This window comes from Callithrix jacchus, chromosome 19, assembly GCF_049354715.1.
Source record: "Callithrix jacchus isolate 240 chromosome 19, calJac240_pri, whole genome shotgun sequence".
In the NCBI taxonomy this organism is placed as follows: Eukaryota; Metazoa; Chordata; class Mammalia; order Primates; family Cebidae; genus Callithrix; species Callithrix jacchus.
Window position 1 is genome coordinate 44,391,602 of NC_133520.1, and position 26,653 is coordinate 44,418,254.

The 26,653-nt window shown below is 37.4% G+C and overlaps 1 protein-coding gene across 1 annotated transcript in view; it reads right to left on the bottom strand.

Annotated features, from left to right (window-relative positions):
* Positions 1–17,721, bottom strand: part of KMO (kynurenine 3-monooxygenase) — a 73,175-nt gene extending 55,454 nt beyond the window's left edge. The window contains 3 exon segments of the mRNA XM_003735276.6: positions 241–338; positions 1,094–1,163; positions 17,579–17,721. Coding sequence (XP_003735324.2) covers positions 241–338; positions 1,094–1,163; positions 17,579–17,632 — 222 coding nt within the window. The 5' untranslated portion in view covers positions 17,633–17,721.
* Between the last annotated feature and the right edge of the window lie 8,932 nt (positions 17,722–26,653).

Sequence of the window (26,653 nt, forward strand, 5' to 3'; positions counted from 1 at the left end):
ACCCAATATTAGAAGCAATCATTGGGTTGCAGGATCCCCCTCGGGTGCCTCGAGTGCCTCGAGTGTCCATATGTTTGCCCTCTTGCCAACAAGTTTTGAACTTTAAAAGCTTTAGTCGAATGAGTTTTCAGGCAGATTCTTGGCATTGAATGGTACTTTTCAAGCCAGGATGAAGTGAAATCCAAGCAATTGTTGAAAAATACTAGCTATTATCTTCTATTAAAAAAATACATTAAGTACCTGATCTTCCAGGCCGATGGCTTTCAAGGCTTGTTGTCCTCTATGAGAAAGGGCTAAGTTAATGCTTCTTCCACGTGTGAAGTTAGCCACTCGAATATCTGAGACATTGGAAGCAGAACTCCATGTTACACACACTTTATGTCCTAGTCCAGGATGAGCAAAATTACTGCGCCTGAACAATTTTTCATTCAGAACCAAATTAAAGACCTTTGTAACTGCTCTAAAGAAAATGCTAATAGCAGTACATTTATATTAAATTAAATTGAGATAGATTTTTTTATAAAAAATAGTTTTAAAAAATTGTTTTATTAAATAAACTGTTTTAGTTCAGAAAAATCTAAAGTAGGTCAAAGAATTAGAACTACATCCTGCAATCCTTCCTTCCTTCCTTCCTTCCTTCCTTCCCCCTCCCTCCCCCCTTTCTTCCTTTCTTTCCTTCTTTCTTTATTTCTCTCCCTCCCTCCATCCCTTCCTCCTTTCCTTTCTCTCTTTTTCTTTTGCTTTCTTTCTTTTCTTTCTCTCTCTCCTTCCTTTTTTTTTTTTTTTTTTTTTAAATAGAATCTCACTCTTTTACCCAGGCTGGAGTACAGTAGCATGATCTCAGCTCACTGCAACCTCTGCCTCCTGGGTTCAAGCAATTCTCCTACCTCAGCCCCTCCAGTAGCTGGGACTACAGGAGCACATTCACCACACCAGGATAATTTTTGTATTTTTTTGTAGAGACAGGATTTTGCCATGTTGCCCAGGCTGGTCTCAAACTCCTGGCCTCAAGCAATCCACCTGCCCTGGCCTCCCAAAATGCTAGTAGCCACCATGCCCAGCCTTCATCACACAATTTTCACCACGGATGTACCTTCCCTAGCTTCATATACGTCAATCTGGAAATTCCTTTTTGCAAGAAAGCATGCTTGTAATGAGCCAACCTAGAAATTAAAAAAAAATTAAATCTTTATCTGATTCCACAAATATAGGGAATTTTTAGCAGCAAAATGAAACGTGTGTGGCTACATTTTACTAGCTTCATTTGTCACATTGATTTAATCAATTTCTACTGAAAAGTATCAGTGGAAAAAATAGCAAAATTAATTCAGGATAAAGTAATATAATTTTAGAAGTAGTTTTTTTTTTTTTTTTACTTTTTTGTAGTGAGATAATTTTCAAACAGGAAGAACATAAAACGTATATATCTTACAAAATAATTAGAAAGCAATTCTTTATAACCTTATAACCCTTATAGCTACTACTCTGGTCAAAAATAGAACAATGTCATTCCCCGAAAACTCCCCTCACCTCACCTCCTCCCCAGTTACAGTCCTTTCACACATAGAGGTGAACACTATTCTGACTTTTGTGATAACCTATTCTTGCTTTTTTATAGTTTTATCACTTAGGTGTGCATATTTCTAAGCAATATACTTTAATTCTACTTGCTAAAAAGTTTTAAGATTTTGTAGAGATGGGGGTCTCATTATGTTGCCCAGGCTGGTCTCAAACTCCTGGGCTCAAGTGACCCTTTCACCTTGGCCTCTCAAAGTGCTAGATCTATAGGCATGAGCCACTGTGCCCAGCCATTTACCCATTTTTGAACCCTGTAGTTAGAATCACATTCTCTCTGTGTGTTTTTTGTCTGCTTGTCTTGCTTGTTTTTTCATCTTGCTTCTTTAAGACAGCATTATGGGATTCATTTGTATGATTACATGTAAACTTCAGGTCATTCATTTTTTAATACTGTATGATTCTTCATTAAATGAAAGGTCACAGATTATCCATCCTACTGTCAAAGGACATTAGAGTTGTTTCTGGTCTGGGAATATGTTAACAATGCTTCAAAGAAAACTTTTTGTGCAAGAATTCTGATTTTTTTAAAATTCCATTTCTAGACATGGAAGTGGAATATCTGGTCAAAAGTTTATATACCTTCACTTTTATGATACTAAACTGTTTAAAAATTTTGTACTAATGTGTTTTCCCACCAGCAGCTTCTGAGAATTCACCTTTGCCAGCCCTTGATGTTTTCAAACTTTTTATTATTGTGGAGTGAGAGGGTGGGAACTGGTAAGTCAAAGAGGAATATGGTTTTAATTTGCATATGCTTAATTACTAAAGAAGTTGAACACTGTTTTTGTTTTTTTGAGACAGAGTCTCAGTCTGTCACCCAAGCTGGAGTGCAGTGAGCACTTTTTCATAGGTTGATTGGCCATTAGGATCTCCTCCTTTTCCAAGTGTCTGTTTAGGTCTTTTGCTCATTTTCTATTGGGTTGTCTATCTTTTTCTTTTTTATTCAGAGTCTGAGTATAGAGTGTTTGTCATTTTTAAACATTAAAAATACCTTATTCCATTTTGTACCTTGTTTCTTAAATGGTATAGCCTATTTTGAGGATGAGAAGCTGTTCATTTTAATGTGGCCATATTCATCAATCTTTAATTTTATTATTCATGCAATTAGTAATTGTCATTTTGTTTTTAATGCAATCACAAATGTCTCCTTCAAGAGATCTTTGCCTATTCTGAGATCACAAAGAATTTTTTCTGGTTTATTGTCTTCTTAAAGCTTTATGCTGTTGCCCTCCCGGTAGCTTTATATAGGTTGTGGTAGTTTACTTCCTCTCCTCACTAGCAATTTGCATTTGGTAAAGCCATCTGTATATAATTATCAGAGCTGAATTTTCAACAGTGGTCCATACTGTTAACTAGACCTTCTGGAGGCATCAACCTTCTCTCATTTTCCGGTTTTCTTCATACATCTCTGGCCAGTCCCACTTTCCCTCTTTCACCATTGCAAAGACACACAAATATTGGAGTTTCTCAACTCTCTGTCCAAGTCTGTCTTCTCCATCCACGATGATGTGAAAATTTCTCTCTCCTGTCCAGATCTGTTTTTCGAGCTGATGCATACAAGTGTTTAAGTGATATAGCTTCTTGTATGTCTCAAAGCACCACAAAATCAACAGATCTGAATTCAAACTGATGATTGTCGCCTCCCATCTCATCAATTCTCTCCAAATGTTCCCTATGTAAGTGAATGATATGCCATCCATCCAACTGCTCAAACTAGAAAGCTAGGAGTCACCGTCTCTCCTTGATACTCCATTCCCAGTTCCGCCAATGCTACCTTACAATGTTTTTCCATCTACCCCTCTCTTTTCACTTCCACCTTTCTGCCTCTAGTTCTTGGAATCATTATGTTTAACTAATGTCAAATTTTCTGTATATTTTACCAGCATTCATCTTGCCTCTTTCCAGTTTATCAGTCATTTGAGGTGATGGTGTAATAGGTCATTTGAACTAATACCACTGCTGAGAGGAAAAGGAAACGCAGAGAGATGAACCTTGCACTTCTAGCCATGCCTACAGGCATCTACTGAATGCAAGGGAGGCTGAGGACTTCAGAAGAATTTTTGACAGACTCTTGAAGCTAGAAGTACAAAATTTGGAGCCTGGGACACTCCCACACCCCTTGCTTAGGAGGTAGTTCTGATAAACCCCTTAGGTTTTAGATCAGGACCCTAAATAGGTACATCTCAGGAGAAGGGCAAACTGGAAGGAAACCAACGGTCCAAGGGCCTGTCTGGAGATCATCTCTAGTCCTGACCAGATTGCGTTAATTTTTGATTGCTGGTAATCACAGCCACCCAAGAAAAACAAACAAATCCTCTCTAGAAAAAAAAAATGACATAACCACAGGCCTCAGATTTTCACCACATTTTAAAATATACAAATCTGATCATGTCACCTTCTGCCCCAGCCTTGCCTGCTTTCTTTTAGCCATTGTATTCACCATACTGTTCCTCAATGAGGGGTTTAACACGTATGGTATCCATGGCCAGAAATGCTATCTTTCCTCTTTACATAGTAAACTTTCATTCAGTCTCCAGGTCTCCACTCAGCTTCACTCCCTAAAAAAAGGCTTCCTGGGCTACCCTCCCTCAAATACCCCAATTATGAGTTCTTGCAGTGCTTTGAACCTTATCTTTGAGGTAAATTGCATCCTGCCAACTTTTTACGTTCAAGTCCTAACGCTCAGTACTGCAAAATGTGACCTTATTTGGAGATAGGCTCTTAATGCAGGTAATCAAGTTAAGATGATATAATTAGGGTAGGCCTTAGTCCAGTATGACGGATGTCTTTTTAAAAAGGGGAATCAGACATGCACTGAGGAAAGATGACGTGAAGAGACACAGAGAGAAGCCTTCCATCTACAAGCCATGGAGAGGGACCTGGAACAGATCTTTCCCTCACAGCTCTCAGAAGGAACCAACTCTGCCGACACCTTGATTTTGGACATTTAGCACCAGAACTGTGAGACAATACATTTCTGTTTCTTGAGCTACCGAGTTTGTGGTCATGTATTTTGGCAAGCCTAGCCAACTAACACAAAGGGCTTACAACAATGGAAAGTATATCTTTAGAGCAATTCAGTAATCAATATCTGTCTATCCTTCTAAGCTACCAACAGGTTTGCTCACTGTTTTATTCCTAGCATCTACCATTGCGTTTGTAACATAGTAAGTGCTTCATATATATTTTTGAGTGTATAAATAATGGTAGAGATTAAATTTTTAAGTAAGGTTTGTAACCAAGCAAAGCCAAAATTTATTGAGTGCCTACTAAATATAACTTAATCTGCTAAATTTTAGGGACTCAAAGGTTACCAAGATAAGTCCTTGTGCCCAATAAACACCCTATTTAGTAAAAAGAGACAAAAATTTGCAGACTCTTTTATATTCTTTAAATTTCTAACATGGATTGTTTAAAAATATGTAATAAATTTAATCACAAATCATCTACATATACTTTAAAAATAATTATATGTTTGAGTAATATAATTTTATCCTATTTACTCAAAGTTTTGTATGCATGTTATTTCACAGACCCCTTGCAAAATAGCCCTGGGATCACAGGTGAAAATCAATGTAAAAAACAAAAAGAAGAAATGAAGTCCTAGAAAAGACACATGAAAGAGATTAATTTTGCCTTCACAAATGTGGCAAATTGTATTTTTCAAAGATTGTCATGATATCCCTTATCCTACATACTCTTCTCCAGTGTGATCTTGACACTCCTTCATCAACACATGGGGTTTATTTCCATTATCTCTTAAATCTAAAAGGACCTGTAAGAGCTTTGACCAGAAAAAAAAAAGAGAGATGCAGTAGAAGTTACCCTTGAGCCATTTTTAAGCATAGTCCTTGACTGTCCAGAAGCTTCTGCTTCTTTCTTTCAGGAAGTCAATTATCACAAAAGACAACAGGGTCAGGAGAGTTGGAATGAAGCCACAGGAAGTTCATTTATTAGGATCATACAAAAGTAATTGCAGTTTTTACCATTAATCGCAATTACTTTTGCATAAACCTAATATAAATGAGTCTCTCTTACTGAGAAAACAGGTAGGGAGAAAGGAAAGTAGGACATTAAAGCTGCAATCTAAACAACAAGTCATCAGTGAAAATCTAATGTAGCGAAATGGCCTAAAAGGAGAGAAACTGGGATTTAGAAGCGAGAAATCCACTCATCCATCTCCTAAAACTTCAACCACAGTAAAGGAGCTACAATATATAATGCTACACACGAAGCTCTCAGTGACTGTGTTGGAATAGGAGGAGGGGCCCATGTCCTGGTTGTATTGGTTTGTTATGTTCCTTTTCTTTGACGAATATTGATTTCAGGATCTCAGAAGAGGGCTGACCAGGGTGGAGATTCTGCCTCAATCCTTCTAAGGTTGGCAGGTGCCAATACATACTTTTCCAACACTTATGTGTTTGCCAATTGAACATATATTAACGGTTTTTATGGAAGAAGAAGGCACCTCAGGTAGTGTGGGCACAATAAGATTAAATCTAACTTAGGCTCATGAAAATATTAAGTGCTAGAGAGGATGAGGCCAAATGGGATCTCTTACGCATTGCCTGTAAGTTTCTTGTCGAGTTAAATATTTACATACTGAACAAACCAGCAATTCCTCTTAAAGGCATATACACAAGAGAAAATTTTGCTCTATGTATACCAGGTGGCATGTGCCAGGCTGTTCAATGTAGTGCCTTTTGTAACTAAAATAGACAAACAAAAAAACTGGGAATAGCCCAAGTGACTATCAGAAAGGAATGAATGAATACATTATGAATATTCACACCATGAAATATTATATGACTACATTAACAGTAAGTGAAAAAATAAGACTCAGATGATTTTATCCTGCACGATACAAAATAAAAACAATCAGGACTAAACTATAGATATATGCAAATATACAATTTTTGAAACACATAGGTAGTATTTATATGTACATGCATATATAATATAAATATGTAAATAATATATGATAAAATTATATATGTAAAGCAAAGGAGTGGTAAACAAGATTCAGCATAATGCTTCTAATGGGTGGGGGAGAAGGACAAAGGGTGTTGAAGTCACTGGCAATCTATCACTTCTTGTGTTGAGTAGTAGATTCATGGCTGCTTATTATTCATAAACAAACAAGGAAGTAAAAGTGTCTTCTCTAAGACCAGCCATAATAGTGTGTGATGAAATAAAGCTTGAATAAAGATGATCCCAATTCTGTGTAACCGAGGTTCAAACGAATTTAAAGAAAAAAATATATTGGTAGGTGTTATGTCAGTTCAGCTGGAAGGGGTAGTAATGTGCGTGGCTGACAACACAGCTTCCAGACTGATTTTCTTTCCCCTTCGCACTTTCTGTATAAAGTGCTTAATTGGGAATAACTGTCAGTGCCATCTTGAGTTGTGATGCTGGCAAGAAGAACTAAGACAGAAATATATAAATGGAAAGGAAAATATGGTGTGTAAAGCACACTAAGCCCACCACAAACTCTTGGTTAAGGCACAGCTGGGTTCCTGAGCATAAATAGCGAAGGAGGTACAGGAGAGAAGAAATTGGGCAGGGTTAGACAGCTGGGAGAAATAAAACAGATTGTTTGATTCTGGTTCTGAGGGTTAAGCCTCACTAGAGACAGGACATTTCTCAGTAAAAACATGAACAATTATGAAAGTTTCTGTATTTGTTTTGAAGCACCAAAGGTCCACAACAGTGAGATGTTTGCTCACAAAACAATTTTGCAAATTAAACGTTTCATAAACAACCAGTCTAGCCTGTTTGTGTGTGCAAGACTCTGAGGAGATTCCTTGGTTACATAATTATGGATTTACCCAATTTAGCATTCTCTCACTTCTGCACTTTCTTTTTCTGTCTCTTCATACTTCCTTATTTACAGGTCATGTGCTTTGGACCCCATCCGGGTCCATTATAGGGATGCCTAACCTACCACTTAAAAATATTAATTGAAAATTTCCTTTCTCTAAATGTTGAGGTATGCGTCTCATGTCTTCCGTTGCTGCATTTCCTGTCAGTTCCCATGTGACCCTTCTAGCAGCAATTGTTCAACTATGCAGTGATCATGAGAAAACTGTAAACCATTTAAATTTATAAATGTTGACTCTTGAATCTTTAATTGAACTGATAAGCATCAAAAAAAAAAAAAGAAAGGAGGAAAGAAAAAAATATGATCCTATTAGGCAGGGGGAACAGGATTATAAAAATTCCATACATTTTATGCCTCTTTATATAATGTGTTTAAAATTAATCTGCTAATGCAGTATTAAACATGTGCCAACTACTTTTGACTTAATGAAGCATATAACACCTTTCCTAATCCTTAAGAATCATGAATGTTTCTGAGTTTGCCATCTATCCACTTTTTAAAAGTTTGCTAATATTTTTTGAAATCCGTATTTGGTCATGGAACTATATGGTGTCTCAAGAATTTGATCTTTGGGCAAATCAGTGCAATGAGAAGAATCAGACTGTTAAACTCTGCTTACATGCAATATGCACAGCAAAGTGTCTTCATACTTTGTTAGTGACTGTTACATCTGCCATAATTTCATATGTTATGCCAAATACTGTTTTATCATTTCATCCTTACCCTGAGTTCTCTGATCTGTGTCATCTGGAATTAGTCTCTAAAGCTGAGCAGTGGTCCTGATTTTCCCTCTTATGAGAAGGTGAATGTCCTACATTCCATGAGTTCTCTTAAGAAAATTTATGACTTTTTCTCCAGTCTAGATCTTTGTTCTGAACTTCATCTAAGACTACGGCATCTGTCTGTCGGCATCTCCCTCTCAACATAGCTAATATTGAACTTATCCCCATTCCCCAACCCTCTCATTCTTTCTTCTGTATTCCATAAACTTTCTTCCTTCTTATATTTTTCATATCTTAGAGAATAGCAATTGTACTCACTAATTCACCCAACCAGGATAGCTCGGTGAATATTTAACACCCTCCCCCGTATACGTAAAATTCAGCAATGCGTCCTATTGATTGTTCCTCTTTAGTCTCTCTCACAACAGGTCTTCTGCTACCTACAGCTCTGTCCTTACATGGGGTCCTCATTACCTTTCACCAGGCTACTGCAACAGTTTTCTAATAACTCTTTCCCAAGTCTTTACTCTGCGCTAGAACTAGTGATCTTTTTTTTTTTCTTTTCTTTTCCTTTTAGACAGGGCCTTGCTCTGTCACCCAGGTAGGCATACAAGGCTGAGATCATAGTTCACTGCAAACTTGAATTCCTGGGCTCAAGTGATCCTCCTACCCTGGTCTCCCAAGTGGCTGTAATTACAGGTATGCTGCTATACCTGGCTAATTTTTAAATTTTTGTAGAGACAGGGTCTTACTCTGTTGTCAAGGTTGGTCTCAAACCCCTGGGCTCATGTGATCTTTCTGCCTCAGCCTCCCAAAGTGCTGGGATTATAGGCATGAGCCATCACACACACCCAACTGCTAATTATCTTCTAAATCAAATGCTGAATTATATATTTTTGTCTTAATGTTGTTTATTAGCTATCATCTTTTCAGGATAAAATTCCAAATTTTCAAGATGACATAATAGATTCTTACATGTGAACCCAACCTCTTTCTCCAGCTCATCATTCACTATTCTCATGCACTATCTGTAATAGGCATACTAAATATATTATATGTTTTCTGAGTATGCCGTGCATTTTTATGCTTCTGTCCCTTTGAATACTATCCTTCCCTGCCTTATATTCAGTTTTTGGAAAATGTCTACTCTTCCTGAAAGGCTCATATCCTCAGCGTAGTTTTTCCTGATGCCTCTACTCCTCCAAAAAACTTGTTTGCCTTTTCTTCTGTAATTATATACAAGTATATATGTATAGATGTGTTTTAATGTCTCAAATACATTCAATTACTTATTTGTAGTCTTGTCTGACTACCACCAGGCAGTAAATGCCCAGAGAGGAATAATATTTGTATGTCTTATATTTTGTTGATCTTTATATCTCTGATACAAACTACAATACCTGACACATAGTAAAAACCCAAAGGTTTTAATGAATTAGAAAATACAGACAAATGTGAGGAGAAAAGTAATTTCTCACAATCTTACCACCAATGGCAACCAATATTAGCATTTTCTATGTATATAAAATATCTGATATTTCTTTTCAAAATGGTGACAGGTTGTATATTTTCTTCCATAATTTCTTTCAAAAACTGAAAAGTATACTCTAAATACATTGCCATGTCAAAAGATGTCTAAAGTAAAAATATTTAATACTTTCATTACATTTTATTGTATGCAATGTGCTTATATTTGGATATTCAAGCTATTTTAATTCTTTAGCATTATAGATGATTGTATGACACATACACATCTCACTAATGAAATGGCCCACCAAAGGGTGATCTTGAATAAAAGGGATTGAAACACTAGCATATCCTGAGCTCCCCACCCTCTATCTGCCCTGTTGGCTCCTGGGCCTTCTTTTTTTTCTTTTTTTGAGATGGAGTATTGCTCTGTCACCAGGCTCCAGGCTGGAGTGCAGTGGCGCGATCTCGGCTCACTGCAACCTCCGCCTCCCAGGTTCGAGCAGTTCTCCTGCCTCAGCCTCCCGAGTAGCTGGGACTACAGGCATGCGCCACCAGGGACCGCTTTTGTGTGTGTGTGTGTGTGTGTGTGTGTGTGTGTTTGTGTGTGTATTTTTAATAGAGATGGAGTTTCACCATCTCTACCATCATGATGGTCTTGATCTCTTGACCTCGTGATCCACCCGCCTCGGCCTCCCAAAGTGCTGGAATTACAGGTGTGAGCCACCATGCCTGGCTGGGCCTTCTTACTAGCAGGAAATGGAGTAAGGATAACAGGGGAACGAGAAAACAGCGGGGAAAAAGAAAGTCTAAAGTGAGTGGGGGAGAGAATTTTGGTCAAGAGTGTAAGAGGATTCTCCTGAATCTTCCTTTGTCTTGCTTTTGGAATAACTGCAAAGCACATGAAAGAGATCCAGATTGAGTGGGGCGAGATTATTTCAGAAGGTTTTGTTGCGAGTTTTGACACTCCAGATTTGGTGTTTTTAAGAGCCCACATTAGGCTCTAATTGCTTTTAATTTCTCATTGGATGAAAGACAGTTGTTTCTCTGAATGCAATGCCGTGCTTAGGCCAACTTCAAGGGTGAGGTAGCTATTGTTGCTTTCTGAAAATTCCCCATTTTTTTTTTTTTTTTTTTTGACATAATCTCCTTCTGTCACCCAGGCTGGAGTTCAGTCACATGATCTCAGGTCACTGCAACCTCTGCCTCCTGGATTCAAGTGATTCTTCTGTCTCAGCCTCCCGAGCAGCTGCAACTACAGGCGCATGCTGCCTGCCATGCCCAGCTAATTTGTGTGTGTGTGTTTTAGTAGAGATGGGGTTTCACTGTGTTGCCCAGGCTGGTCTTGACTCCTGACCTCAAGTGATCCACCCACCTCGGCCTCCCAAAGTGCTGGGATTATAGGTGTGAGCCACTGCATCCAGCCAAATCCCCCATATTTTTAAGGCTACAGATGTATCTATTTTCAAGTTGTTTTCCAGGAAAAAAATACCAGCTTAGACTACCATCAACAGAGTATGAGGGTGGTCTTTTTTCTTTGAGTGGACAGATAGAGAAGTAGATGAATGCATGAGTGAATATGGACAGAAGGGAAATACTCTGAGTATTTAGGGGAGGATGGGCCAAATGAAAAGGGATGAAAGACACACTCTTTGTAGGTACTCAACACATTTTGGAGCTGTCTAAAGTTGTTGGTTCCGTCCCAGATACTTCTCACCAGATAGCAAATGAGGGAATTGCTGAGGGATGAATTCTCTGAGGTGAGAGTGGGATTTATGAGGCACAGTCACAAAGAAACCCATTCCACCTCTGTTTTCAGAAGGTGCTAGATATGGACACTAATGAGAGTTTTTCATATTTAAGAAGGCTCAGAGCCCTTGAAATAGAAAACTGAATCCCAGGGCTAACATGACAAGGCCCACCAAACTTAGCCTGCCTTGCTTGCTTTTTATTGCTTACCTCTAGTTGATCTCAAGAGCCATATAGCTAAAGTCACACAACCAAACAATATACATCTAAGCTGTCACTAACTTCCTTACAGACAAATCTCTGGCCTATATATTGCTATGGTAATAGTGCTTCAAGTTTGTTTTTTTTTTTTTTCCAGAAACTAGGGGGTCAGCTCTTATCCAGTTTAAACTACCTGAGACCACCAACCCTCTTTCTACCTCTCCCATTGGCTCCTGGGCCTTATTACCAGGGAGTAAGGTTATCAGGGGAATGAGAAGGCAGATAGAAGAGGGAAAAAAAGAGTCACAGGCCTGTCAACCGGGCCCACACAAATGCCTAAGAAATGACTTTCTGACATCGGAGGGCCAAAACTGTACCTTCAGAGCATGCTAATTCTACCATTTTCTGAACCTTGATTATACTTGCTCAGAACACCTATTGCTTCATTTCTCCCACTGCTAATCCCCTTTCCCCACACCTTAGACCACCCCACTTCTTTACCCTATAAATATCTCTAAGCCCTATCTTCAGAGAGGTGTATTTGAAAGCTGTTCTTCCATCTCCTTGCTGGGCTTTCCTGTGAATAAAATCTCTTTACTGCAAAACTTGATATAGTTTGGCTGTGTCCCTACCCAAATCTTATCTTGAAATGTAGCTCCCGTAATCCCCATGTGTCACAGGATGGATGCAGCATGGGAGGTAATTGAATCATGGGAGTGGGTCTTTCCCAGACTGTTCTCATGATAGTAAATAAGTCTCATGAGAGCTGATGATTTTAAAAAGGGCAGTTCCCCTGCATACCCTCTCTTGCCTGCTGCCATGTAAGATGTGTCTTTTGCCTTTCACCATGATTGTGAGGCCTCCCCAGTCACATGGAACTGTGAGTCCATTAAACCTCTTTTTGTTTATAAATTTCCCAGTCTCAGGTATGTCTTTATCAGCAGCATGAAAACAGACTAATTCACTTGTCATCTCAGTAACTGACTGACTGCACGATGGGTGGAATAGGCCTGGTTTGGTATTCAAACAAGAGTAGAGAGAATACAGCTTTCTCTACTTTCATATTAATAAAATAATAACAATAAGGGTTAACAGTAATTAGGTCTTTTTCATGGTATATCTCATTAATATTTGCAAAAAATAAAAAGTATGTACTTGAACCAAATTATACACTGGCCTCAACCCAGGATTATAAGCCATTTGATGGTTCATATGTGCTGAGGATGTTTACTTTGGGGAAAGTGAAAATTCTGGGTGACATTTGATTTCTGCTTTTAGAAAGGAGTAGGTTGAGAACAAAGCTAGAGATCTGTGAGTGAGAAAGTGTGAAAAAGAAGCAGTGCAATTTTAGCGTTAAAAGACTAGCAATCCAGTTTTAGCCCAAGATGAAGAAACTGAGACCAATAGGGTAAGATTTCTCAAGCGTCCAGCTGGTTGCAAACTGCTATTCCCAGTCTGCTCACTGAATAACGCTGATTGCATCCTATGAAGCTGAGTGAAGAGTAAGTGGTAAGGTGGAAAAAATCCTAAGGAGGACAGAACGGAAACACCATTCAGGGCCAGTTTGGCATCAAGACCATTTTGAGCCTATAAATCCATGACAGGATCTAACATCTATAGCTGTGAGACATCAACTCTCATAGAGTCAAGGTCAAGTTGCCTCAAAGGCAATTTCATCATCAGGGGCCACTGACTTGACTTGAATTCCGGGGGGCAGGGCACCATTATCAACAACAAGTTGAAACAGGTACCAATCTCCCTACCCTCTAAATATCACTACACGGAGAATTTTCCTGGGTCAAAACATAGGAGAGTGGATCACAAAAGTCTCTATAGTGGGTTTTTTTTTTTTAACAAAAGGGAACAGAAGAAATATTTGAATGATATCCTAAACTATATGCTAGAATAGTGGACATACACCGCAGTAGCAGGAAACAGCTGAGATTGGAATCCTTAATAGTCCTCTTAGCCAAGGCTCTTCACTTCAGTCAAAAAAAAAAATGAGCTCTTGAGTAGCTTTAGCTGTCACTGAAATGGTGCTTTTTTGCACTGATCCCTTTCATCAGACCTGTAAACACTGAAAATCGTTGTCACAAGCAGTATTTTTTGAATCTCAAGGACTGAATTCAGGCACGGACTAATGGCACCTGTTTAGGTTAGATGGCCTTTGTTTACATCTCTGGCTGTCTGCTTCTCTCCAATTTCATAAAGGAAAGAAAACATATCACTCTTACATGAAGTAAGGCAGTTTGTATGGTGGTTTTTTGTAATGTAGGTTTTTCTTGAACTGACATGCTAGAATTGAAAAGCGATACCTATAGCTTTTATATTCCTTCCAGCCTGCAAAATTGAGATTACTTTCCAAGTCCTTTTTTAGGTTACTCTCTGAAAGGACTACATTCCTTATGACATAATTGTGATTAAAAAAAACCATTAAAAATTTCCTGTAACTTCGAAAAGAGAGATTCTGCACTTTGTTCTGAAATCAAACTCATGCACAGAAAATATTTTAGTGTGGTTCACAGTATAAGGCACTGGGAAACCTTCACAAAGGTAGCAGGAGCCAAAGATAAACTAATCTTTAGATATATAAAGTAAAAAGCTTCTATGGGGAATAAACTATGCAAAACAAAATTTTAATAAAAGGCAGCGTTTCATAATGGCAAACAAAGCCCTGTGGGTTTTTAAAGAGAGGAGAAGGCTTTACAGGTTGATGCTCCTCCAGTTACCTTCTAGAGCTAGAAGGAGGTAAACCCATTGGCTGGAGAAGGAATGGGGGAGTTGTAATTCACACGAGGAGGAAAATATCTGCCAATATGGTGGTTTTTCTAAATATTTAGGTGAATGTTCTTGAAATGCTATTCTAACATCTTTCCCACTCTTTTTCAATATTTAAACTTTACCTGGTTTATGATTACATTTTAGCTTCTTTCACCTTTCATTTCTCCTCAGTAGGAGTTTCTTTACTGATTTATTGATCTCTTTGACTGAACATGTCTTCAAAGAAAGGAAATCAGTTGGCTTAAACCAAGATCAGATGAACACTACATCAGACCAAGCACACAATCTCAGGGTGACTTTTCATTAAGCAAGGTTACTAGACATGGTAAGCTACTCGGATAAGAATTGAGGGAAGTTCACTGTATTTTTTGGATGTGTAAGTAAAGGTTCTCAACTCTTAGTTTTTTTTCTAGGGCCAGAGGAGTCTTTCATGTGTTAGACAGTATAAGGTACTGGGATATGGTTTATGGAGAGGAGGAAATGAAAAATACAGAGAAGAAAATGGGCAAAAATATAATCTTGTCCTCTGTGTAAAGACATTAACCTTCTTGAATTGCTCTATTTAAGCAATACTTTAAAAAATAATTTTCTCAATATTCAAAGATGCATTTTTTTTCACCTTTATATCCTGAAGTTTTCTCATTCCTCTCATTTATTCATCCATCCAATATGGAATGTTAGGCATAATTCCAGCCTCTGGAATACATTGGCTAAGAAGAGTTTACATCCTAGCTGAAGTAGATATTTAAAAAATGGGGTTAAAAAAACCCAAAGGGCATAATTTCAGATGCTTGTAGATAAGATTAAAAACCAAAACATAATATGGGAAAGAGGTGAAGTCAGATAGGCCGACAGGTTCAGTTCAGACAGGACCTTTGGTAAAGAGTTCAGATTGTTTTATTTGTAATGGGAGATCACTGGAAGGTTTTAAGCAGGGAGTGATAATGATTAGACTCGTGTTTTAAAAGGGTGTTTCTGGCTGTGGTGTGTAGTACGAACTATAAGACAATAGGAGTTAAAGCTGGGAGACTAATTTGGAGGTTGTTGCAGGAATACAGACGGGGCATGATAATGGCTGGGGCTAGGATGGTTGCAATGGCCAAAATTTAAATGTATTTTGGATACAGAGCCAACAAGTCTTACTGATGGAGTAAAAGAGGAGTCAGTGTTTGCATAAAATGAAAAAGGAATCAGACATGATACCTAAGCATAGACCTGAGCAATAGGAGGGATAGAATTCTTTTGCAGAGGAATTTTAGTTGCTTCCTAATACACATGTAGTAATTTTTGTCTCCTATTTTCCAGCATATGTATGAAGTGGTTACATGATAAAGATCTTGTGTTGTTCAGGGAGAAGTCCATAGATGACACCCACATTTTTATGCCTTCCAAAACCATATATCCAATCACATATTTGTTATCTCCGCCTTGGATTTCTAAGAGAACATTTTTAAAATGAGACATTCCTGCTGCCACCCTAGTCAGGTCTTGAACTAACATAACCGCCTCCCAACCAGTCTATCTGGTCAACATTTTCCTAGTCATTCTTCACATGATGGTCCAAAGGACCTTTCAAAATCACAATTGCTTTCCTGCCTAAAATCCTCTGATGGCTTCCCGTTGTAATTTGAACAAAATCTTATCTTCTTGCCTGGACCTCTAAGATCCTACGACATCTGGCTCTGTCAGCTTCTCTGGCCTCATCAGCTACTCTTCTCTGGCCTCGTTCTGTTCCTGCCTTTCTTTCTGTTCCTTGAACTTGTATAGCTCATTATTGCCCCAGGGTTTCTCTTCCTGCTGTTTCCTCTATCTGAAATGCTCTTTCTCAACATCTTCCCATGGTTAGTTCTATCTGATCATTCAGATCTCTGGTCATATAGCCCTCTGGCAGAGCAGCTGTCCCTAACCACACTCTAAACAGGAACTCCCAAAGATACTCTCTACAGCATTATTCTGTTTGCCTTTCTTTCATAGTGCTTCTCTTTAACTGAAATTATCTTATTTGTTTTCTTCTTCTTTGCCTTTTTCTTCTCTGGAATTCTCACCTTTGCATCCTTACTACCTAAAACAGTATTGGCACACAGTAAGTAATAAGATTTTGTTGAATATATGAATTCCCACTTTGTGCAACATTTTGATAGGACAGAATTGGACACAGGCATAGTATGAGGCGATGACAACATATGTCCCATCCAGTGACCAACACATCATGTGATAGCATTAACAAATTAAAATTTAGAATCAGAAATGTTAAAAGAACTATCCTAGCACTTTGGGGAAAAGACACTAAGAAGACAAAAGGCAGTTAGCATATACTATATAAATACATGGTGGCATAAAATATATCATCTGTTGACAGTCTGTAACAGTGTTAGGCCCTCAATACATTTTTTGTTGAGTGAGTAAATGAATGAATGAAAAGCCCCCACATGATTTGACCAAAGGTAAAAGGGAAATGACTTAACCTAGACTAATTGAGATGTTTTTATTCTAAAACAGAAATTCTGCTGAGAGGGAGAAAAGCAAAGTTGAATCGAAGCAGACCCATTTTAAACAGAACTACCTTTAGCACCATAACTATGAAAGCAGAGAGAGACCTCTCCTTCTGTCTTGCTAAGTGTGGGGCAAGTCTGAGCACCTTTTTGTCACTTGCTCAGTGAGAGGTGGACACCTCACTCCACTGCCTTGGGTGCTTCTTTGGAAGAGTCACGTAAGTCAGGTGACCACATAAATCGTATTCCCAATTACTCATATAACTAGTGAACATTCGACACGATAATTAAACACTAGCTTCATGTTTCGTGACCCTTTTATCCTCATTAGGACAGCATGAACTGAGTTGTTAAACAAAGCGGGACACATGTTTTTATTGAAATGAATATTAGGACTGATACCTCTTCCTAAAAACATAGCCAATTTGGGGATAAAATCAAATTCAATTTGCATTATTTTTGTTTTTCAAAAAATCCTAAACCAAAATGGCAAGGGAAAACAGAAACCTTCATATTTAAGGGTTATAAAATACCTTTCCGGAAAAAGAACAAATTAAAACTCATACCATATTTAAACCTATGAAAATAAACAATAAAAAATAAAAATAAACAAAATGGCTGTATTTATGTGATGAATAGTAACCATTACGAGTAATAGCAGTTAATAGAATACCACCAACAATAATAATGCATCCGAAAATTCTTACCAAGCCACCGCCAATGACAGCTACTTTTTTCCTTCGAACGTCAGATGAGTCCATAACTGCTGAAGTATTTTCACAATTATTGTTGCCTCTGTCACTGAGGGACACTTATTTGTGTCTCTCCTACACACTGATTTCTCTTAGTTTTTATACCGCCCAAAGCCCAGTGCATTTATGAGCCAGCAGCAATGTTTAGTCAGGGCTAATTTCCCTTGAAAGCATTAACCCTTTAGTCGGCCAAAGTACAATCAGCTCAGCTCTCAGAAAAAGTAAATTCATTAGAATAACCAAATTTTTAAAAGATCCATCAGATTGGAGACATTCTATCTTTTCTATCTTCTGTGTAAGACACGGAACTTTTTAAGCAATCTTATGGCTTTTCTTCTTCTTTTTCTACAGTATATATTCTTAGTTTCATTTTCATTCATGATTAACCATGAATGAAATCTGGACTTCTCCCCTGAAGTCCAAAACCATCTTATACCTCCCTTACAGAGTCAGACGACATGGTTCCATAAGTCATCTGTGGATCATTTTTGTTACTGAGACCAATGAAGAATTCCATCTAAAGGGTCCTGATGGATTGTCTTTAACAGGCTCTACCAGGGAAATTTTCTATCAAGGCCTTAATATTCTCTTGATCAACATTTTGAATTGTGCAACTGACTATACTTCCCTTTTTTCTTTTTTCAGCCCAGATGCTAGAAAATTTAGAATCGAATTTGCACATTACCACTAGGGGAGATCATTGACACAATGCTTCTCTAAATTCATTCCGAATCACAATTTTTTTCTAGAATATAATGTGGTGTAATATAAAATAAGAACATAAATGATCATGTTTCTTCACTTCCTGTGAAGCTCATAAAGAATTCAGAACATTTTTTCCTCTGGTTAGGAACTAGAGTTAAATGGCATTCAATAGTGACCCCTTGTGGATAAGTGTGATTAGGTATTTCATTTATTTTGAGTAGGTAATACATTAACATGGTATGAATATTTAGAAGACAGGGCCGGGCGCGGTGGCTCATGCCTGTAATCCCAGCATTTTGGGAGGCCGAGGCAGGTGGATCACAAGGTCAACAGATTGAGACCATCCTGGTCAACATGGTGAAACCCCGTCTCTATTAAAAATACAAAAAATTAGCTGGGCATGGTGGCGCGTGCCTGTAATCCCAGCTACTCAGGAGGCTGAGGCAGGAGAATTGCCTGAACCCAGGAGGCGGAGGTTGCGGTGAGCCGAGATTGCGCCATTGCACTCCAGCCTGGGTAACAAGAGCGAAACTCCGTCTCAAAAGAAAGAAAGAAAGAAAGAAAATTTAGAAGACACAAGAGTAGACAGTGAACAGTAATCCTTCTAACCTTTTGATCCTTGGCCACCTATTTCTGCTGCCCAAAGACAACAACTGTTTTGGGTGGGGGTTACCATATTCTTCTACAAGCTTATTATGTCTTTCTTGTTCTTTCCTTGTTTTCTATCTTCTCTCTCTCTCTCCTTTTCTCTTTCTCTCACTCTTTCCTTTCCTTCCTTTTTTTTTTAACATACATTTTAAAACTTGTTCCATACCATATTTTTTACTTTACAACATATAGCTTGAGAAGTCTTCAATACCAATATGTAAAGAACTGTATTGTTAAAAAATCTTTGAAATATTATGAACAATAACACAAATGAACAGTAAAGTTGCTGTAAAGCAAGCATCCATGTTACTACCATTTAGGTCCAGAGACCATTGCCAGAATCCTAGCAGTCTAGGCGCCCTTGTTAATCATCCCTCCTTCATGGAGGTAACCGCCGTACCAACTTTCTTTGCTTTTATTTATACCTGTACCATCACAGATGCATCCCTTTTTTGAACTTTCCTATAAATGAACTTATACTATTTATTTTTTTGCAACTTGCTTCTTTTTCTCAGTATAATATTTCTTAAGATCCGTTTGTGTTATTGTTTGTTTTTCTAGTTCATTCATTTTTATCGTCATATATTGTTTATCCATTCTACTGTTGATCGATATTTGGGGTGTTTCCAAATTTTTAATATCATGAATAATGGTGTTGCCATAAACACTCTTGTGTATGCAAAGTTGTGTACATATGTATGAGTATCTCTGGGATTCATATGCTGTTTATGCTTTCTTTTCTTTTTCTTTCTTTCTTTCTTTTTTTTTTTTTTTGAGATAGAGTCTTGCTCTGTCACCCAGGCTGGAGTGCAGTGGCTCCATCTCGGCTTACTGCAACCTCTGCCTCCCGGGTTCAAGTGATTCTCCTGCCTCAGCCTCCCAAGTAGCTGGAATTAGCTCCTTCTTCCTTCCTTACTTCCTTCCTTCTTTCCTTCCACCCGTCTTTCTTTCCTATTGACTGGATGAATAATAAATTTTTCTCTTCACCATAATTATGGTAGTTACTCTCTCTCTCTCTCTCCTACTGACTAATTGAATAATTCCCTTTCATGCTGGCTAGTACCTCCAGTACAGGGTGAAATAGAGGTTTATTTCTTAAGTTCCAAATGCATGAGCTATCCCAGTTATCTTATTGTTATTGCTTTTTAGCAAAATTCCAGCGAAGCCAGCTAATATGTGCTATAGATTTTCAAACATGTGAAACTGGTTAAGACCCACTGGATGGCCAGCTAATGATAAATTTGTGTAAATGCTTTGTGTGTACTTGAATTATATATATATCCTGAAATTAGTCTATATATTTTCCTATACCTATCCATTAGGTCAAGTTTATTAATCACGTGTTCAAAATTTTTGTATTCTAACTTTTGCTATGCTTGTTTTGTCAATTACTGAAAAAAGATACGTTAAATAATCTCAGGCTGTGATTGGTATTTGTCTATTTCCTCAGCATCATATCTATATGGAACAACCCACATTTAAAGCTGCTATCCATTACTGGTAAACTAAAGCTTTGATTATTATGAAGCAAAGAATTATTTTTGCCTTAAAATTTATTTGCTATTACTATTAACTTTTGTATTTGGTTAGCGTTTACATAGTATATAATTTCCAACCTTTTGGTTTCAGCTTTCTTTTATCATCACGGGGCCTTTGTAAACATCGTTCTGTTGAATATTTTAAAATCCAGTCTAGTCTTTGATCTTCATCTTTTAACTTGAGTCTTTGGCTTTCTGTAGTTTCACGAAGATATATCTAGATAAAAATGTATTTTTATAGATCCTAGTAGGAAATCATTGGATTGCTTAAATGGAGATTGGTTACTTTTGCCAGTTGTAGAATGTTCTCAGCCACTAATCTCTCTGTTTGGTCTTCTATGTCTCTTATCCTTTTATCTGTATTTTCATCTCTTGTCCTTTCATGCTTCACTATGGATAGTTATTTTAATGTATTATTCAATTTTCCGATTATTTTTTCTGCTGTCTGGACAGCTGATAAATGCATCCATTGTGTTCTTTGATTATTGTAATTTTTTTAGTTCTGGAATTTTTATTTGGTTCCTTTTCATGCGTACTACAATATTTTTAGTTTCCAGTATTCTTGCCAAAATTATCAAGTTTATGTTTATTACTTAACATAATAAACATAAATGCCTTATGGTCTGTGTCTGATCATTTCTACTGTGGCTTTGCTGTGATGATTATTTGTCTTTTGTAGATACTTATGTTATCCAACTTCCATGTAAGCATTTTAAAGTTGGAATGCCCAAAATTGTAGCTGGAAAAAAAACCAACTTGTAAGTAGTTTGAGGCTTCAGGCATCAGTGTATTGTTTTAGAGTAGGTTTATTTTTGCTTCTGCCTTGTGCTTATGGGTGATTCAGCACTCGTTCAGTGTGCAGTATCAGTGAGGTCTGTCTTAGGAATAGCTGTTGCTTTGGTATCTACATAGCCCCTATGAGACAAAACTAGAGATTGTCATGCTGCTTGCTCTCTTCAAGTCTAGAAGTTCCTTTTCCACAACACATGACACATTCCTTTTAAATTCCACAACACATGACACATTCGTTTTAAATGTTATTCATGTGAAAGATAAACTCTCATAGTTTATCTTTACATAAACTTACTATAATCTTTATATTATCTTTATAAATCTCATAGTTTATATTTACATAAACTTATATAATCTTTGTATTATCTCATAGAGTTTATCTTTAGATAAACTCTAATACTAGTATTAGCAGTTTGGGCACAGACAAGATAGCCTGAAGTTTACATACAATTCTCTGCTTAGTGGCTAGGAACTTACCCTTTTTCTTTGACTCCAAGAAGCACACATTCAATGATATACTATTATCTGAGTGAAAAAGTATTGCATCTGCTTATTTTTTTAAAATAATTTTCAAATTTTGATACTTGAACTCCTACATATAACAAATTGTGACCCACCTCACAAATAATCTGGCTGAAACAGTGTTTTATGACATTAAAACTGACTGTAAGGATGCTGATAACTGTTGTTCTATGAGTTTTCTAAAGCACTGATTAGTTGGGTCAAATAACTCCATTTATGGGCCAAAAAATTATGTCAAGTCAGAAGTTGAGATAAAAGAGATGAATAATGAATCATGCAGTCTATGCAGCATGTAAACTCTATGCGAATAGACAGAGAAGTAATGATTATTAGGACTCTTATAGTAAGTCCCAGTTTTCTCAGTTCATTCTTAGAATAGATATTTTTGTATTATTACCTCTCAGAAATGTCCCAAATTTCTGTTATAGGGACAGTCAGTAATAAATGACTGTTTCTCCAAAAAAGTGACAGTTTTCATATCTCATCTTGCCTTTTTTTTTTGACAATCCAAACTAAATGAAACTTAAATTGATAGATTTATTTTATTTTATCTTACTTTAACTTTTAGCTTTAGAAAACTTGTGTCACAGGGGTTTGTTGTACAGATTATTTCATCACCTTGGTACTCAACCTAGCACCCAATAGCTATTTTTCCTGATCTTCTCCCTCCTCCCACCCTCCCAGCACAAGTAGGCCCCAGTGTGGTTGTTCCCCTCTTTGTATCTGGGTTTTCCCATCATTTAGCTCCCACTTATAAGTGAAAACATGCAGTATTTGATTTTCTGTTCTTGCGTTAGTTTGCTAAGGATAATGGCCTCCAATGTTCCTGCAAAGGACATATCTCATGCTTTTTTATGGCTGCGCAGTATTCCATGGTGTCTATGCACCATATTTTCCTCATCCAATCTGCCACTGATGGGTATTTAGGTTGATTCCTTATCTTTGGAAAGCTACATTTTATAGTAACACCTGTATAATTTGAATTTGATGATCTTTGGTTTGGAAGAGGAAGGAAGAGAAAATAACTTTTTATAAGGTTAGGGAGGGAAAACAGATCTGAGAAGAATGACCCGGTAGATGGCTTTAAGAAATCAAAGGATAACATGACAGTCCATAGTGCCTGAAAGAGAAAGGGCTGCAAAAGCTTGATCAAGGCTTAATTATGATAAAGTTACAATTTTGCCCATGGCTGTTTATCCCTCTGTTCTTTGTAAAAGTCAGGCAGAAAGCATTGCCTTAGAGGAGCCTCAGGAAGGTTCAAGATTACAACCACTTCTTTCTCTGGATGATGTTCTTGAGGGAGAGAAGAACTGATAGACTAGCTTCCTCCACTGTCTGTGCCTGAAGAACTTGAGACCGAGGGATAAGGAGGGATTTATAGAGTAATTTGTGTCAAAGCAGCAAGCAGTTCATTTTGTTGGGATTCAGTTATCTGTTAATTCCTAGAACTGCACTTTTACAACAGTGACTCCAAGAGCACCATACTTTACATCAGGCACTGAATATTTCCACTTTAAACATATTTCTACATTTAACAAATTAGGATCTCAAGAAATAATAAAAATGTATGAAAAGAAATTAAAATTTAGCAAAGGATTCATTAAAACAACAGTTACTCCGATGCTTTCATCATTCTCAGATTGTTGAAACTGACAGAATATTATCTCACTTTGACGACATCAGCTTGCTCAATAATTGTTTATTCATCTAACCAAGCACTTTGTACTTGTAGCTGTCTGCCTAGAATACTCTGATATCATAGCTGCCTTTCGTTGCTTACATCTCAGCTCAGATACAATATCCTTAGCTTGATCACCTACCTAAAAGAAGCAACCCCTCAATCACTCTCTAAACATCTTGTTTGTTTCCTTTGTTGTGTTTACTAGTGTAAGAACCGACCTGGCTTATTAGTTTACTTGTCTGATTAACAAATAGATACTGGTGAAAGTAAAAAGAGAGGAAAGTGCATGGATTCAAGACATAAATTTGAGGTAGAATGACCAGGGTCTGCTGGTGAATTTGGCATAGTTACACACATGTTTGGGAAAGGGGGGCAGAGGTCAGGAATCAAGGAAGACGTGCAGGTTTCTAGCTTGACTAGCTGGTGGTAGGTACCATTTACTGAGTATAGAAGACGAGGGCGGGGGTGCCAACTAAGATTTATCATTTAGAGTATATTAAGTTTGAGATGTGAGTATTGAGTTAGATAAATAAATAGAGATACTAAGCACACAGTTGGATATGAAAATCTAGAGCTAGGAGAAACCTAGGTTGGAAAAATAAGTTTAGCATCATCAGTATAGCAACATAAAGATGGTACTGAAAATCACGGGAATGAAGATCTCACCTAGGGAAAGAGGACTGACTGAGAAGATGGTTAAGAAAGGAATAGCGTAAATCATTCAATGCCATTTACATGAAAATTTAAACTGCACAAAACACTGTATAAATTTTACAGGAATACATCTAAACAAAAAAATACAAAATAAACACATTATAATAGTTTTCTAGGGGTCTGAAAGGAGAAAGAGTATAGGAGAGTAAGAAGCTACACGAAGCTAAGCTATGAGGACACAAAGTCATAAGAATCATGTAATGGACTTTGGGGACTCGGGGGTAAGGATAGGAGGGGCGAGGGATGAAAAGCTACACATTGGGTACAGTGTACCCTGCTTGGGTGAGGGGGGCACCAAAATCTCAGAAATCACCACTAAAGAGCTTATCCATGTAACCAAAACCCACCCGTTTCTGCAAAACTATTGAAATCTAAAAAAAGAGAGTATGAATACAAAATAGGAATAGAAAAGAAATATTTAAATAAAACAAGAATGAACCTTACAGTCCATAACATGTCATAAGGTTAGTGTATTTATGCAATCCTCTGTACCTGAGGTCCCACTACATTATTAAAAAGGAAAGACTATTTAGGAGTCGGCCCTGAGGCCCTTCCCTCTTTTTAAGTGAAAATCTGTCAAAGAACAATGTGAAGGAGTAGCTGGTGAAGCAGAGTGAGAGTTTGGGAGAGGGAGATAAGGAGGGTTCAATATTTCAAAGAGCAAGAAAGAGGTATTTCCAAAGGGAATACCTGTGTCAAGGCCGCTGAAAACAGCAAACTAACTGTTCATTGTATTTGCACCTTGCAGGTCACTGGTGACCCTGGCGAGAGCAGTATCAATGCAGTGACATGTACTGAAGACAGACTGCAATAGGATGAGGAGGGAAGGAGAAGTGAAGTGAAGATGGTGATCAAATATGTCCTGGGAATGAGGAGGCAGTTGAAGTGGGATGCAAAGTTTGTTTTCAACATGAGAGCTGAGACAGCAAAGTCACTGTGTTAACTTATGGTGTGGGTCAATTAAGAGAAATAACCGAATGAAGTAAGAAAAAGAGTGGGTGGTGTCTTTGAGGGGGAATGGAATCCAGCACATTGAGGAGTTGATCTTCTTTTGGAGAATGGAGAGGTTGGTTAACTTTTTTAGTTGGTAATTTTAGTGTTTTGCAAAGTTTCTGTGCATGCACATAGTCTTAGGAATACAAAAGTTCTGAAAGATAGCCAATCTAAACAGTCATCATCCTTGCTACCTTTCTGCCATTTATCCTTGCACAGAGGGACCCCTTTCAGCTCCTGGGTAAATAACTCCACATCTCTAAATATTACTTCTTGGTTTTGGTTTCTGTCTTTTCAGTTTATGGCTTTAGGTGTCAGATCATGACTTCTCACTACCAAAGATGAAAATTAATATTTTTTCGTCATCATGTCTGAATCTCTCCAAACTTCCACACTCTTTCCGTCTCCCCATCCTTTCAGTATAGTTACATCATCATCTCAGGTAGATCAGCATTCAACGTTTGATTTATTATAACTGTAGCCATTCAAATTTGATGCTTATTTTTCCTTTCCTGCAAAATACAACTATTTAACTGTCATGCTTTTAATTTTTGGTTACTTTTCTAAGACTTACCATAAATTTAACTCTCAAACTCTCCCGCAATCATCTAAATTCCTTCTCAATATATTCAAGGCATTAGCAATTTTGTCTCTTTGAGTAAATCTGTTCTGGAGGCTGTGACCTGCTTCCATCTGAGATGGTTGCTGTCTGCTAAGTGCACAGCTGTCACAGCCTGATCCAGGCAATTTGCCATATCTGTCTCTGTGTTGAAGACCCTATTTTCTAAGTCCATAATTTCCTCTTCCTTTGTTTGTTTACCCCCAGTTATAGAGGAGCACTTATTTGAGGCACATTCTTAAAAAGTATAGATAAGAAGTAAATTTTTTGAGATCTTGATCATGTGAAAATATTTAAATTCTATCCAAAGACTAGATTTCTCTGGATATGGAATAAAAAGTTGGAAATTATTTTCCTTCAACAATTTAAAGGTATCATTCAGCTGTTGTCTGGCTTCTGATATTATTGTTGTGAAGTCTAAGGATTTCTAATCCTTTGTATGTGACTCATTTATTTTTCTCTCTGAAAGATTCCAGTCTCTTCTCTTTGCCTTTGGTTTTCTAACATTTCTTGTTGACATAACTCATTCCTGCTAGTTCATATCTGCTAGTTCTACAATATTTTTTGGAATTTATTTTTTTAAGATTTCTTCCATTTTTCCCTACATTATTATAAGAATTCCCTACATTATTATAATGTTTCCCCTAGATTATTCACATGTTAGATATACTGAACTCTTTCTTTAATTTTATTAACTTCTTCTATTTTCATTCTCTCTGAATATTTGCTCAACTTTCTGGGAGAATTTAATGGCTGTATCTTCCAAACTTTCTGTTAAGCTTCCTCTAGGAAACCCTCTGGTAACCTCTCAGGCTGGG